General features: G+C 36.3%; 1 protein-coding gene and 1 pseudogene across 3 annotated transcripts in view; one reads left to right on the top strand and one right to left on the bottom strand.

Annotated features, from left to right (window-relative positions):
- The window catches only part of LOC132092770 (unconventional myosin-VI-like), a 56,666-nt gene extending 47,235 nt beyond the window's left edge, over positions 1-9,431 (bottom strand). For all 3 annotated transcript variants that reach the window (XM_059499155.1, XM_059499156.1, XM_059499157.1), the window contains exon 1: positions 9,290-9,431. In XM_059499155.1, coding sequence (XP_059355138.1) covers positions 9,290-9,333 — 44 coding nt within the window. In that variant the 5' untranslated portion in view covers positions 9,334-9,431. The remainder of the gene's footprint in view (positions 1-9,289) is intronic.
- A 2,750-nt stretch (positions 9,432-12,181) lies between these two features.
- LOC132092948 (small nucleolar RNA U3) lies at positions 12,182-12,386 on the top strand (annotated as a pseudogene).

The raw sequence follows: 12,386 nt of genomic DNA, 5'->3' as shown, positions 1-12,386 counted from the left end.
CTCCAGGAACTGAGTTTGACACCGCTGGGATAGGTCTATTAATCTCAAACTAGTTGTTTTTAATTAAAGGAATCAGTTATTTAGAATAATAAAACATTTGGGCTGTTACCAGGCAAATCAGTATCAACAAACTCATCTTTTAATGCAGAGGAAATGCAGAAGATTCATTGGAAGTGGCATTTAGATGTATTACACTGTTTAGTGCAGGACAAGAATGCATTTAACCTGCAGTTACAAATGCATGAATAATGTTTTGATATACAAGACATAAAATGTTGAATACTCATTTGAAATGATAAGAAATTAATTATTTAAAAAAATCAAAAGATACTTTAAATGTGAAATTAAAATGGCCAGTATGTGTCAGCAAGTCACTGTTAATAAGTGAGTCATTGCGATTGAACCGAATCATTTAAACGGTTGATTCATTCAGGAACGAAACACTGTCACGTTGCTCAGAGACGCAAAACTGTGCTTTGGTGGCTGTGTTTGGAATTATTTTCTGTTGTAGAAATAGAGCTAAAAAGGCAATATGGTGTCTAAAATGCAAGTCTCTTATATAACTTGTTTACTGAACTGTTATATATATATATGTATGTATATATTCATGATGATTTTTGGAGGAAACTATGGCATTCTTTGTGTGATTTTGATTTAATATATGAAATTATATAAATATGTGAATTTTCTGCCCCTATATCTTCAATTTTGTGATCATTCTAAATGCATTTTAGGAGACTGAATCACACAGTGAAAGAACGCACTATAGATGCGCGCACACATCATTAAAACAAAAATAGCACACTCCTCACCACGGTCTTTTTAGCTAATTTGTGCAAAGCCTCTTGCTAAAATGTCAAAGCTTCATTTTAACCACCAATGCAACGATGCAATTATTTAGCTTACCTCTACATTCTTGCGAAGGGTTGATGTCTTGTCGAGATTTTATAAGCTGCTAGTTTGGTCTTCCTAGGCAAGTACAGCTTACACTGCATAATAGAGCATACATATGGCCAGGGTTCACTTCATTTCCTTCGAGTTCAACTACAGAATATGACGGGGGTTTCGTTTTCAGCGGTGTCTGCACCACTAACGCCTGTTTTGTCCGTCTGCATCTTTCTTGTGATTTTAGCGCCAGTTTGCCCTCCCCATTATTTACTGACATAGCTTCCAGGGAGCGATTTATTTTTTTTATTTTTATTTTTTTTACTCAGTAATTAATGTGTTTTAAAATGTAGCGAAGTACAATACTTCAAACAAAAAAAGTAAAAAGTATTAGTACACAAAAAAGCTACTCAATTACAGTAACGCGAGTAAATGTAATTCGTTACTTACCACTTCTGCCTGTCCCACAGTACACTTTAATAGCATCCACTCTCTGGGTCATTTCAATAATAATATGTATATATACTATCAAACACGCTCTTTGAAATGTTGCCACAACAACTCTTTTCTTCAAGGTCAAGGCCAGAAAAAAGCCCAAAAATGAAGGCCAAAGTTCACAAAGTAACTTATTGTCAATGTTGTAAAATGTATTGAGTACAACTGGATCTGTGCAAACTGAACCCATCATTTCTTCCTGTTCTCGTGTTGCTGTATAGTCATTTCCATTTATGGGTCAATGACTTATAAAACGGCCATGATAAAGATAGTGGAAAAATCTAGTTTAACCATGTGTGCCAGTCTCTTCAGAATGTACTCTGTGCTCGTGTTCATTTCATATGGTCTGGCAAAACCTTTCTACCATTTTCAATAAAAGTTATCTTGTGGTGTAACCATCAAGAAAACAATTACAACATTTTTTTATAAATAAAAACAAATTATATATAAATATATAGTACAGACCAAAAGTTTGGACACACCTTCTCATTCAAAGAGTTTTCTTTATTTTCATGACTATGAAAATTGTAGAGTCATACTGAAGGCATCAAGGGCTATTTGACCAAGAAGGAGAGTGATGGGGTGCTGCGCCAGATGACCTGGCCTCCACAGTCACCGGACCTGAACCCAATCGAGATGGTTTAGGGGTGAGCTGGACCGCAGACAGAAGGCAAAAGGGCCAACAAGTGCTAAGCATCTCTCGGGGAACTCCTTCAAGACTGTTGGAAGACCATTTCAGGTGACTACCTCTTGAAGCTCATCAAGAGAATGCCAAGAGTGTGCAAAGAAGTAATCAAAGCAAAAGGTGGCTACTTTGAAGAACCTAGAATATGACATATTTTCAGTTGTTTCACACTTTTTTGTTATGTATATAATTCCATATGTAATTCCACATGTGTTTATTCATAGTTTTGATGCCTTCAGTGTGACTCTACAATTTTCATAGTCATGAAAATAAAGAAAACTCTTTGAATGAGAAGGTGTGTCCAAACTTTTGGTCTGTACTGTATATATATGATCATATACTAGTTTTATTTTATTATCTCTGACATACTATTATAGTTTTTGTTAATAGTTTGATTAAAAAATTTCACTTTAGTAATTGTCTTGTGTTTTTGTATAACGTCTTGTGAGTTGGGTGGACGTAGGGCTGGGCAAAAAAAAAAAAAAAAGATTTTTCGATTAATCGTTCTTTTCAAATTACGTCCATTTGATATCAATTCTCAAAAGTCGTGAATCGATCTTTTCCGATATTTATTTCAGCAAACATTTAAAAGAAGATCTGATTAATGTGTCTTCTCCACTAGATGTCACCCTCTTAAATACCTTGCGCAATGTCACAACAGAAAGCCTGTCACTCATTCAGTGCTCATCATGACGGATATACTGTTGACAAGAACCAAGAACAAAGCATGATTTCCATTGCTACAAATCCGTTGAAGCATTTGACATCACGCGTAAAGGTAGGGTTGGGTATCGTTTAAATTTGAATGATTCCGAGTCCGATTCCGATTCCTTGTTTCGATTCCGGTTCCCAACGATTCTCGATTCCGATTCTTTTAAGAGGCAGGGTCAAAAAAGTTTAAGATATTTTAAATGAGCTTAGCTAACCAACTGTCTTTCTGAAGAAAATAGTCTGACCTTCTCCATCAATTTGAATTCTATAATCTTTTTATTAACTTTACTATGAATTTCTCACAGGGCTGTTTTCAACTACAATATAAATATCAAATCTATGAACTTGAATATTATATAAATATTATTCATTATGAATATATTTTCACAGGGGTACACTTTCCTCAAGAGAGCTTTATTTTTGAAAACCTCACAAACATTTACACATGACAGTGTATGATACTGCAGGTACTTAAACATTACCTTGCTCCCACTGATGGGCTAACCTGGTGCAGAATAGAAAATAAACTATTAGAGACAACTTTTAAAACTCAGTCCAGATTAGCAGCAGGTACAGTCATCAGCCTGGCTAACTGTAGCAATCTCAGGTTGTAAATTGTCTATGAAAAAATACGTGGGCTAATTTATTAGCTGCCTCAATGTTGGCGCAAGACATATTATTTTTTGTATGTATTGTTTTACTTACCGGATTCGGACTGCAGTGTAGTCACTGCGGTGCCAGGCTTGGGGTCGGAGCCAGAGGAAGAGGCAGCGGAGGACGGTCGGCGCAGCGCGTCAAATACAGGACACACATTTACTTGCACTCCATGACATCGGAGGTGCTTTATCATGTTTGACGTGCACCCTCCTATGCACGAAACAATCTTGCTGCAAATGTTGCATTTTGCCGAGATTTCGTTTTGTTTCAAAAAGTGAAGCCACACTTTGGACCGCCGACGCACGCTCTCCATGTTCGATCGCTCGTTATACCAAAACTTCCAGTGGACGCTTCTTCGTTGGTGTTCAGCGGTTTCTTCTTCCGGTCAGCGCCGGGCGGACTGTGAATCGAAACTTTTTTTTCTCTTTCTTTTAAGCTTTAGGAATCGAAACTAGGAATCAAAATTAAAACTTTTGAACGATACCGGGAAAATCGCAAAGCTAGTCCCGGTTCCACTCGATACTCGATTCTCGAAACCCAACCCTACGTAAAGGCGCCATCATTTTTACGCAATGAATGAATGAATGGTTTTGTCTACACAAGCATGGACGACGCTCACAGTGTTTTCTGTCGTCTCACTATGAATACATGATTTTCACGAATTGTTTAATTTGACAAAACAACCAACATATCACATTCACAGCAGTTTCAAGGTCCTCACGGCAAACTGTTAAAATAAAAGTTTATTTAAACGTGAAGAATCTGACAAAAATCTTGGACTTGAGGTCCAAGAGGATGCAGGATCCCTCGGAAGGGAACTAGGGATCAGCATTTGGCTGTTTGTGTCTGTTACAGAACTCAAACCACAAGGCACCATGTTCTCTGATTGCATTACATGTCATTAAACCCATTATCAAAAACTCAATGAAATAACTGTAAAAAAATAAATAAAAATTAACTAATAAAAAAAAGTGCTCACTAACCTAATCCAAATAATCCAAATATCACAAGCTGAAAATGATGTTATCTTGCTGGTTTATATTACTTTACATCGCCTCAGGGTCACATATGCAAAAAAGCAACATCAAGCACATCAGTAATTCATCTGTTAGAAAATAATGCATGACAATGAGTTGGTTTACATATGATCATATTTTAAGATGTGCGCATCAGCAATATTGTGTATCAACGCATCAAAAACGGAAACAATTTGTTTTTGCCAACATTTATGTCTCTAAAATGGGCTAACACTATCAGGATTGAATTACGTTACATGTATCCCCTTTATTCTTTTATTATTACTACTAAAACGATACTGTGTCGTGATTGTTTGTAAACACTTGTACTGTGTAACACTTAAATCACAACTCACCCAGTTACGTATATGTTGTGATATTGCTTCGTGTTTGTACAGTAAATCATAACTGATTCGATCATTTATTGCCCCAGCATACTAGTGTGTGGTTCCTGTAAAGGTCATTCCAGTGCACTAACCCAGATTTACTGTGTACTAATGCTGATTAAACATCTGATGAAACAATTGAATGCAAGCTCATTTATATTAAAGGAATTATGAATACAACTTAAGTGAAAATAGTTAATTAATCAGAAAAAGTGTCACCAACAAATTCAACCATGGTTATTCAATCGAAGCTTGCTTTTAAAATAATGCCATCACTCTCTCCTGAGACAAGTGCACGAGATAGTCAGAGGACTCTGTGTCGACTGCACAACAACACCAGCAATAAAGAAGTCCAGCTAATGTTTATTCTCATCCCATCAAGTGAATACAAAGAACTACTTCTGACTAAATTTACTACAGTACAATTAGTTGGTGCTTTATTGGCTGAATGGAATTCCAGCTGCCAGCATTTGTCCAATATCTGCATAATAGTGCTACACATTATTGTGCCTAAAATATATTTCACCAAACAAACTATAAATCTTAGAAGTAGAGTTCTTTGATTACATTATATTTTTCAGTAACTCTATTAACATCTGAACAGCTGCAGTACTTGATTATCAGACATGCAGTGATGAGCCAGACTCAACACAAAGGCCTGTAGGGTGTCACATTATGAAGGCTGGTCCAGAACAGGTGGAGATCAACACAAACCTTTCTAGCAGCTTCTTTATTAGTTTAATCTCAGAGCTGAAGTATTCACTGATTTTCAAGCTGGCTTAAAGATTGACTATTTCCTGCGATCACAGGTCAAACTCTCAGATTAATGTAAAAGACCTGACCATGGTATGACAGCACTGGGAAAAAGTTAATCAGTTTCTACATCATAAAATACACGCATGAAAGACAAGCAATTCGCAAAAAAATATATATTGTGCTATCTTTTTGACAAAGAACGGTTAATGATTTTATTTCTTTACATGAAGTTCTTCTAATCATCAAGAGTTTGTGCCTCAACCTGTTTTCATGCAGAAAGGTCACACAATGTAACCGGTCTGTTCATCCACACACAAAAGCCTGACAAGACCTAAACAAACACTGCTGTCACTTTTGAATCAATTCAACTGAAACTTTTTCAATATAACTGAATATTAAAATGTGCACAGCTGTGCTGTTACTGGGGCAGTTGTGGCCTAATTGTTAGAGAGTCAGACTTGAAACCCAAAGGTTGCAGGTTCAAGTCTCAGATTGAAGGTGGGGTGGAGTGAATGACCTATGCTCTCTTCCACCTTCAACACCCATGACTGAGGTGAGACCCTTGAACAAGAACTAAACCTCCAACAGCTCCCCGGGCGCCGGTGTGTGTTCAATACTGTGTGTGTGCACGTGGATGGGTTAAATGCAAAGCACAAATTCCAAGTATGGGAGACCATACTTGGCCACTCGATACCTCACTTCACTGTTGTTGGCTGCCACAGTAACAGCAATAAACTTAAGAAATTCTTCTAAAGTAGTTGCTTTGCCACCAGGAAATCTGTCCGTGTCCGGCAGTGCACTCCTCGTATAAATAACGACAAAAGAAAATGAGCATGGCTTGCAGCGCTTAAGTTAAAACAAAGTGTGTAAAATAATAAAAATGTGTTAAATGAATGTAACTCATCATCATCATGAAAAAATCCTGCAAATTTCGGCCCGATCGGAAGCTGCATGTAGGACATGTGTGCTCATGTGTTCTCAGAGCAGTTAACCATGGGCCGCTTCATGTCATCTTTCCACTCACTTAAAATAATATAAAAAATGGTTTAATGTTATATTATCGGCTTGGAAAATACGTTAATTTGACTTTATTACATGCAAAGTTTTTAGGTCCTATAATTAACAACTCAGTTTTTTTAGAATTTAGCAGCAAGAAATTACTCCTCACCAAGGTTTTTATATCAAGTATTTCATTAGATTTACAAATTGGTATATTTTGCCGGGCCACAAAGAAAAATAGAGCTGAGTATCATCAGCATAACGGTGAAAGCTAACACCATGTTTCCTGATGATATCTCCCAAGGGTAACATGTAAAGCATGAAAAGTAACGGCCCTAGTACTGAGCCTTGAGGTACTCCATACTGGACTTATGATCGATATGAAACACCAGAGACAGGAAATGTAAAGCATTGTTCCAGTATGAGTCAGGCAAGAGATTATTGTATTATTGGAAAGTGGAAGGCCCTTTTCTATTCCAGCATGACTAAGCCCCAGTGCACAAAGCAAGGTCCATCAAGATATGGTTGGATGAGTTTGGTGTGGAAGAACTTGACACACAGAGCCCTGACTTCAACACTTTGATATTGGAAAAAACATTTTGAGTCAGGCTTTCTCATCCAACATCAGAGACTGACCTCACAAATCTACAGGACGAATGGGCAAAAATTCCCACAGAAACACTCCAAAATCTTGAAGAAAGCCTCCCCAGAAGAGAGGAAGCAGTTATAGCTGCAAAATGGGGACCAACTCCATATCAATGTCAATGTATTTTGAATGCAATGTCATTAAAGTCCCTGTTGGTGAAATGATCAGCTGTCCCAATACTTTTGTCCATACAATGTATGTGAATCTTGTTAGGGAAAGTAAATTTACATCTGTACCCCAAATAAAGTTCAGTGCATTTCCAAGGCACAAAACATGTCTATGATAATACTGCCTACTGTATGTAGGCAGCCAACAAGTTTTGGAACACATCCACAAAAATAAAAAAAATCTAATTTTGTACTAACCCTGAAGCGTCAGTTAAGGTGTAAACAATGGTGTAGAAAAATTTGCCAACACTCTGTAGGACAGCAGCCACCAATGTGGAGTTGCTATGGTTATCTTCTATTTAGGGAAGATATATTTGAATGCTGTCAATGATAAGTAATGAATGTCAATAGTACAGAAAAGAAAGTAATACCACAGTAGCATAGGTCCCAGCGTCCTTGTGCTAGTTGTATACTTGTAGGTCAAAGATGTGTTATGAGTGTCCATGATGAAAATAAATAAATAAAAAGGAAGGGAAACTCTTGTGCCAATTTCATAGAATCATACTCTTTGTATTAATACTTTTGAAAAAAAAAGTGAATTTTCAAGAAAAGCCTGAATTTAATTTACTAATTTAATTTTAAAGTAATATCATATTTCCCTTACACCTTGACTACATGTAAGTGTCCAGATCTAAAAAGGTAAAAGGTATTTTACAATATACAAAATTTTACAATTTTACAAAATATCATGAATTATGGTATACATATACATTCTTTAACCTGAACTAACCTTGCCTTGTCATAACAAAAAGTATTAAAGTATTAATGACAGTGAAGGAATAAGAAATGTTTTTTTTTTCATAAATTACAAAAAAACATATATAATTATGATAGCTCTGTGTGAGAAATAACAACACCAAATCAACACCAAAAATGTGACGTACTTCCAAGTGAAAAGTACAAAGAAGTACAGCAGGACTTGGTTCAGTCAACCTGTGATTGATTGGATAAATGTGGACCAGAATGCAAGATTTCATTGTACCAAAAAACTATTAGCCAATCAAATATATAGAACCAACATAACAGTTCATATTAATAATTAAAGGCCTGCAGATTCAAGTATGGTACAAATGACAGAAATATCTTTAAAGTGCAAGTGACTCCCAGACAGCTGCACCTGAAGGTGTGTCTTTGTGGTCAGACCGTTTCTCACACACACACACACATACAATGTTTGTGTTCCTCTCACATTTCTTTTATTATACTGGACAGCCAGAGCATAACAACGTGTGCTTGTTTTCAACTGTTCCCAAATGTCCTATTCCATACACACTGAGAGTTGTGTGACTGTAAAACCTACAGGACGAGTAACATGTAAAGAAATTTAGTTAAAAAAACCTACTTAACAACATCCATGGATGCATTCGGGCTTTTATGATCATTCAGGAGAATAAATACTACACAATACAATACAATTTCTAGAAATTAAAGTTAGCTTGAATTCCTTACAGAGGCACAGCACCAACATTTTCAAGGTAAATGAGCTCTGAGTGACCAGGAAATCTGATGTATTTCTAAAGTAAAGGCCTAATGGATGGTCGTACACATCTAAACAGACTAAAGATAGATGCATAGACACCTTGCGGTGATATAAAGCAGCCTTGACCATCAGCTGACCACAGAGATTGACAGTAACGTTACGTGCATCAGTCATAGAATCAGAACAGCACGCGCATACATGCACATCATAAGCACACAGCACAGAGCCAGGACGCACTCCTGCTGGGATGATTTCCTGTGTTTTGCTTCGCAATACTAACTGGACACTTTTTCTTTGTCAAAACTAACAAGTATCCGATTCCCGCTTGGTTCAAATGAGACAAAAACCCTCGCGTTCAACTTAAAACAGAGAGCGAAGCCCAAGTAACGGCACAAATGAGACTCACCTCCGTAGCTCTCCGCCCGTGCAGTCAGTAAAGTGTGTAGGCATTCATAGGAACTCAGTCCCGGTGGCCCGGATGTTGATCAGCCTCGGCTCCCGGGATGAAGTCCACGCTCCATTGTGACGTCACGCTTGGTAGGGTCGCGGTGTTGGCTTCATCCGGTAATTACGCGGAACAAAATGCTATTGCTTCATGAAACACAATGGATTTTCTGATTATCTGAAATTATGTGTAATACTTTTGATCTTTAATGCCTTTTTTTGTTAGAATAAATAGAAAACAGCGCACTCTGGTGTTTTCCCATTGAAAATACCAACGTACATCCAGATACAGATTGTATTATAAAAAAGCGACGTGTGCTTGTTATAATGTGTGTGTGTGTGTGTGTGTGTGTGTGTGTGTGTGTGTGTGTGTGTGTGTGTTCGTTCGTGTGTGTATAAATATATACATATATATGCAGAGCTGGGTAGTAACTGATACTACATAATCAGATTACAAAAGTACTTGCAATTAGATTAAATTAAATTTTAAAATACTCCTAATCAGCATCAGCTACTTTAATATTAACTTGAATTATCGCTCAGTGGGTTATTTAACCATGCATTAAGTCTTTGAAAGGCTTTTGTAATTAAACACATTAAACTGCACAAATTCACTTTATTTTTATGTAATGGAAGTTACATGTAATTCGGCAAAATAAACTTTCTTTCACCTTATATATTTACTTTAAGTTCCCTTGAGATTTAAAAATAAATAAAAAATAATAATTTAGTATCACATTTGCATGTTAACGGTTCTCTTGGTCACATGAGACAGGAGTAAACATAATGTATTTTTAAGGGAGTATTTTATTTGTGTTATTTTAAAATAATTTATTTTAATTTTAAATTTTTATGATTTAATTAATTGCTAGCTTTTCATTAAACTGACAAACTTCCTGCAGTGCCTTCAGAAACCCCGGATTGTTAGGCTGCAGTAAATAGGTAGACCAAAACTGGGAACACTTCCAATAACACACAATGTACTTGTTACATAATAAGAAGAATGGCATCTATGCTAATTTTAGTCTGTTTTTTTTCTTATTCCCAGGTTAGCGTAGCCACCAGATCCAGTCTGTATCCAGCTCAGATGGTGGATCAGAACCTAGAGACGACCTCTACAGCCCTGAATTTCAGGGGGGACCAGGACAACAAGATGAGCCCCAGAGACAGATCCACAGTGAAGACCTTGTCTCCTAGATGGCCATTGGGACAAGACCACGGAACTAGATGACCCAGCTAGAATTTTTTTTGTTTTAAAAATGTTCTAATAACATTACCATGGATTGTTCTAACAATGTTTTTAGCGGGTAGTTTTATTTTTGTTCCCAGAACGTTCTCTCAAAAGATAGGATCACTTTCTCTAAAAACATTCTAAAAATGTTTATTAATAACATTATTAGAACATTATCCTCTAACATTCTAATTAAGATTTAAGCAGATGTTTAGATGTGGATGTTGATGTCTGTTTAAAAGTCATAGTTTGGTTTGATGTCACCATATGGTGGTAAGTGTTGTTTTACTTGTGCAATTTGACACTTGACTTGTCAGTGCTGTTTTTTTAGCTGCTGTAATCTTTATCATAGCAAAAACGGCAAAAAAAAACATGTGGTTAAACGACACTGGTTGCTTGCTAATGATTAATACATCATCACATATGTGGTCTGGTTACCTATTTTCTCCCAATCGAATGTATGGAGTTAGTTACATATTAATTATTAAAGCAATTTAATGGCTCAACAGCCTGAGACTCTGAACTTAAAGCAGATTATTTCAAGGATTTTCTTTGTCACACAAACATCAAGATTCAGTGTATAAATCTCAACAATGGTGACAAGCTTCAGCTGCAATGTATTCTAGGTACATCATACAAAACTCATCCATGGCACCCAGAATGCATTGCGGCATGAAGCGTCTCACCATTGTTGTGATTCATAAAGTAATTCTTGAGGTCTCTGTGTATCTAAACATACTCTGGTTCATTAACAATGTTATTTAAAAAGAACAGACAAAATATGGTAAGATATGATAAACCTGTAGGATCTTACGCATTGCATCTGCTGTAATCACTTATATTAAATTAATAGCATAGATTCAACTCTAGATAAAACCAGTTGATCAGATTATTACATGACAAAAGTTTTAATATCAGCAAGTAACCATTATATTTTTCTCTCACTGTTTTCGCTGTAACAAATATAGTAACAACAGTTAAATGAACAGTAAGGCTGAAAAGAGTCATACTGCCTAAGTACTGATTACCATAATGGTAATGTCAAACTAAACTATTATTTTCAATAAACCATCAACACCACTGTTAATCTCAATAAGAACTTTTTTACACTTATGACAGAAATAAATACTGTTTTCTGAGTTATTTATGCTAGAGTTTGACACCAAACAGAGGTTGGGCTTTCACTTTCAACCAACATTTGACTTTTGAGCACTGTCAGTCCACATCTAGTGTGATGGAAAGCTAACTCAGAATGTTAGAGGATAATGTTGTAACAATTTTATTAATAGACATTTTTAGAATGTTTTTAGAGAATGTTATCCTAACTTTTAGCAGAACATTCTGGGAACTAAAATAAATCTAGCCGCTGAAAACGTTCCTAGAACATTAATAATTTCTAGGTGGGTGAGCCCTTGGCACAATCTAACTTTTCTGCAGCATGGATCAACCTGCTGGGTCGTCTGGCCAGAGAAGATGTGGCAACTTAAACATGCTTTTAGCTCTGAAGTGTGTGCAAAAAAAGCATCACAATAATGTTAAAACCCATAGAAATCAACTGCGCAAACCATCGGAGAGGAGGCGGTGCTTCAGAATCGAATTCTCTTTGAATTGAGTTATAACATTAAGACTATAGATTCAGAGATCATTTCTATAGTTATTTACTTGGAACTGTGTTTTGAAAGTGATTGTCTTTCAACTCATGATGAAAAGCTCTAATGCTCCTTTTTGAGAGCCTAATGAGACTGGAACTGTGATTTTGATCACAAGTTCTGTCATTGATGAGTGTTTATTTTGCTTAGAAGTATGTAAGAAGTATGATCTGAGTGGT

This window comes from Carassius carassius, chromosome 18, assembly GCF_963082965.1.
Source record: "Carassius carassius chromosome 18, fCarCar2.1, whole genome shotgun sequence".
NCBI classification, from domain to species: Eukaryota; Metazoa; Chordata; class Actinopteri; order Cypriniformes; family Cyprinidae; genus Carassius; species Carassius carassius.
Note: the sequence above shows the minus strand (reverse complement) of the source record. Positions and strands in the feature narration are given on the sequence as shown.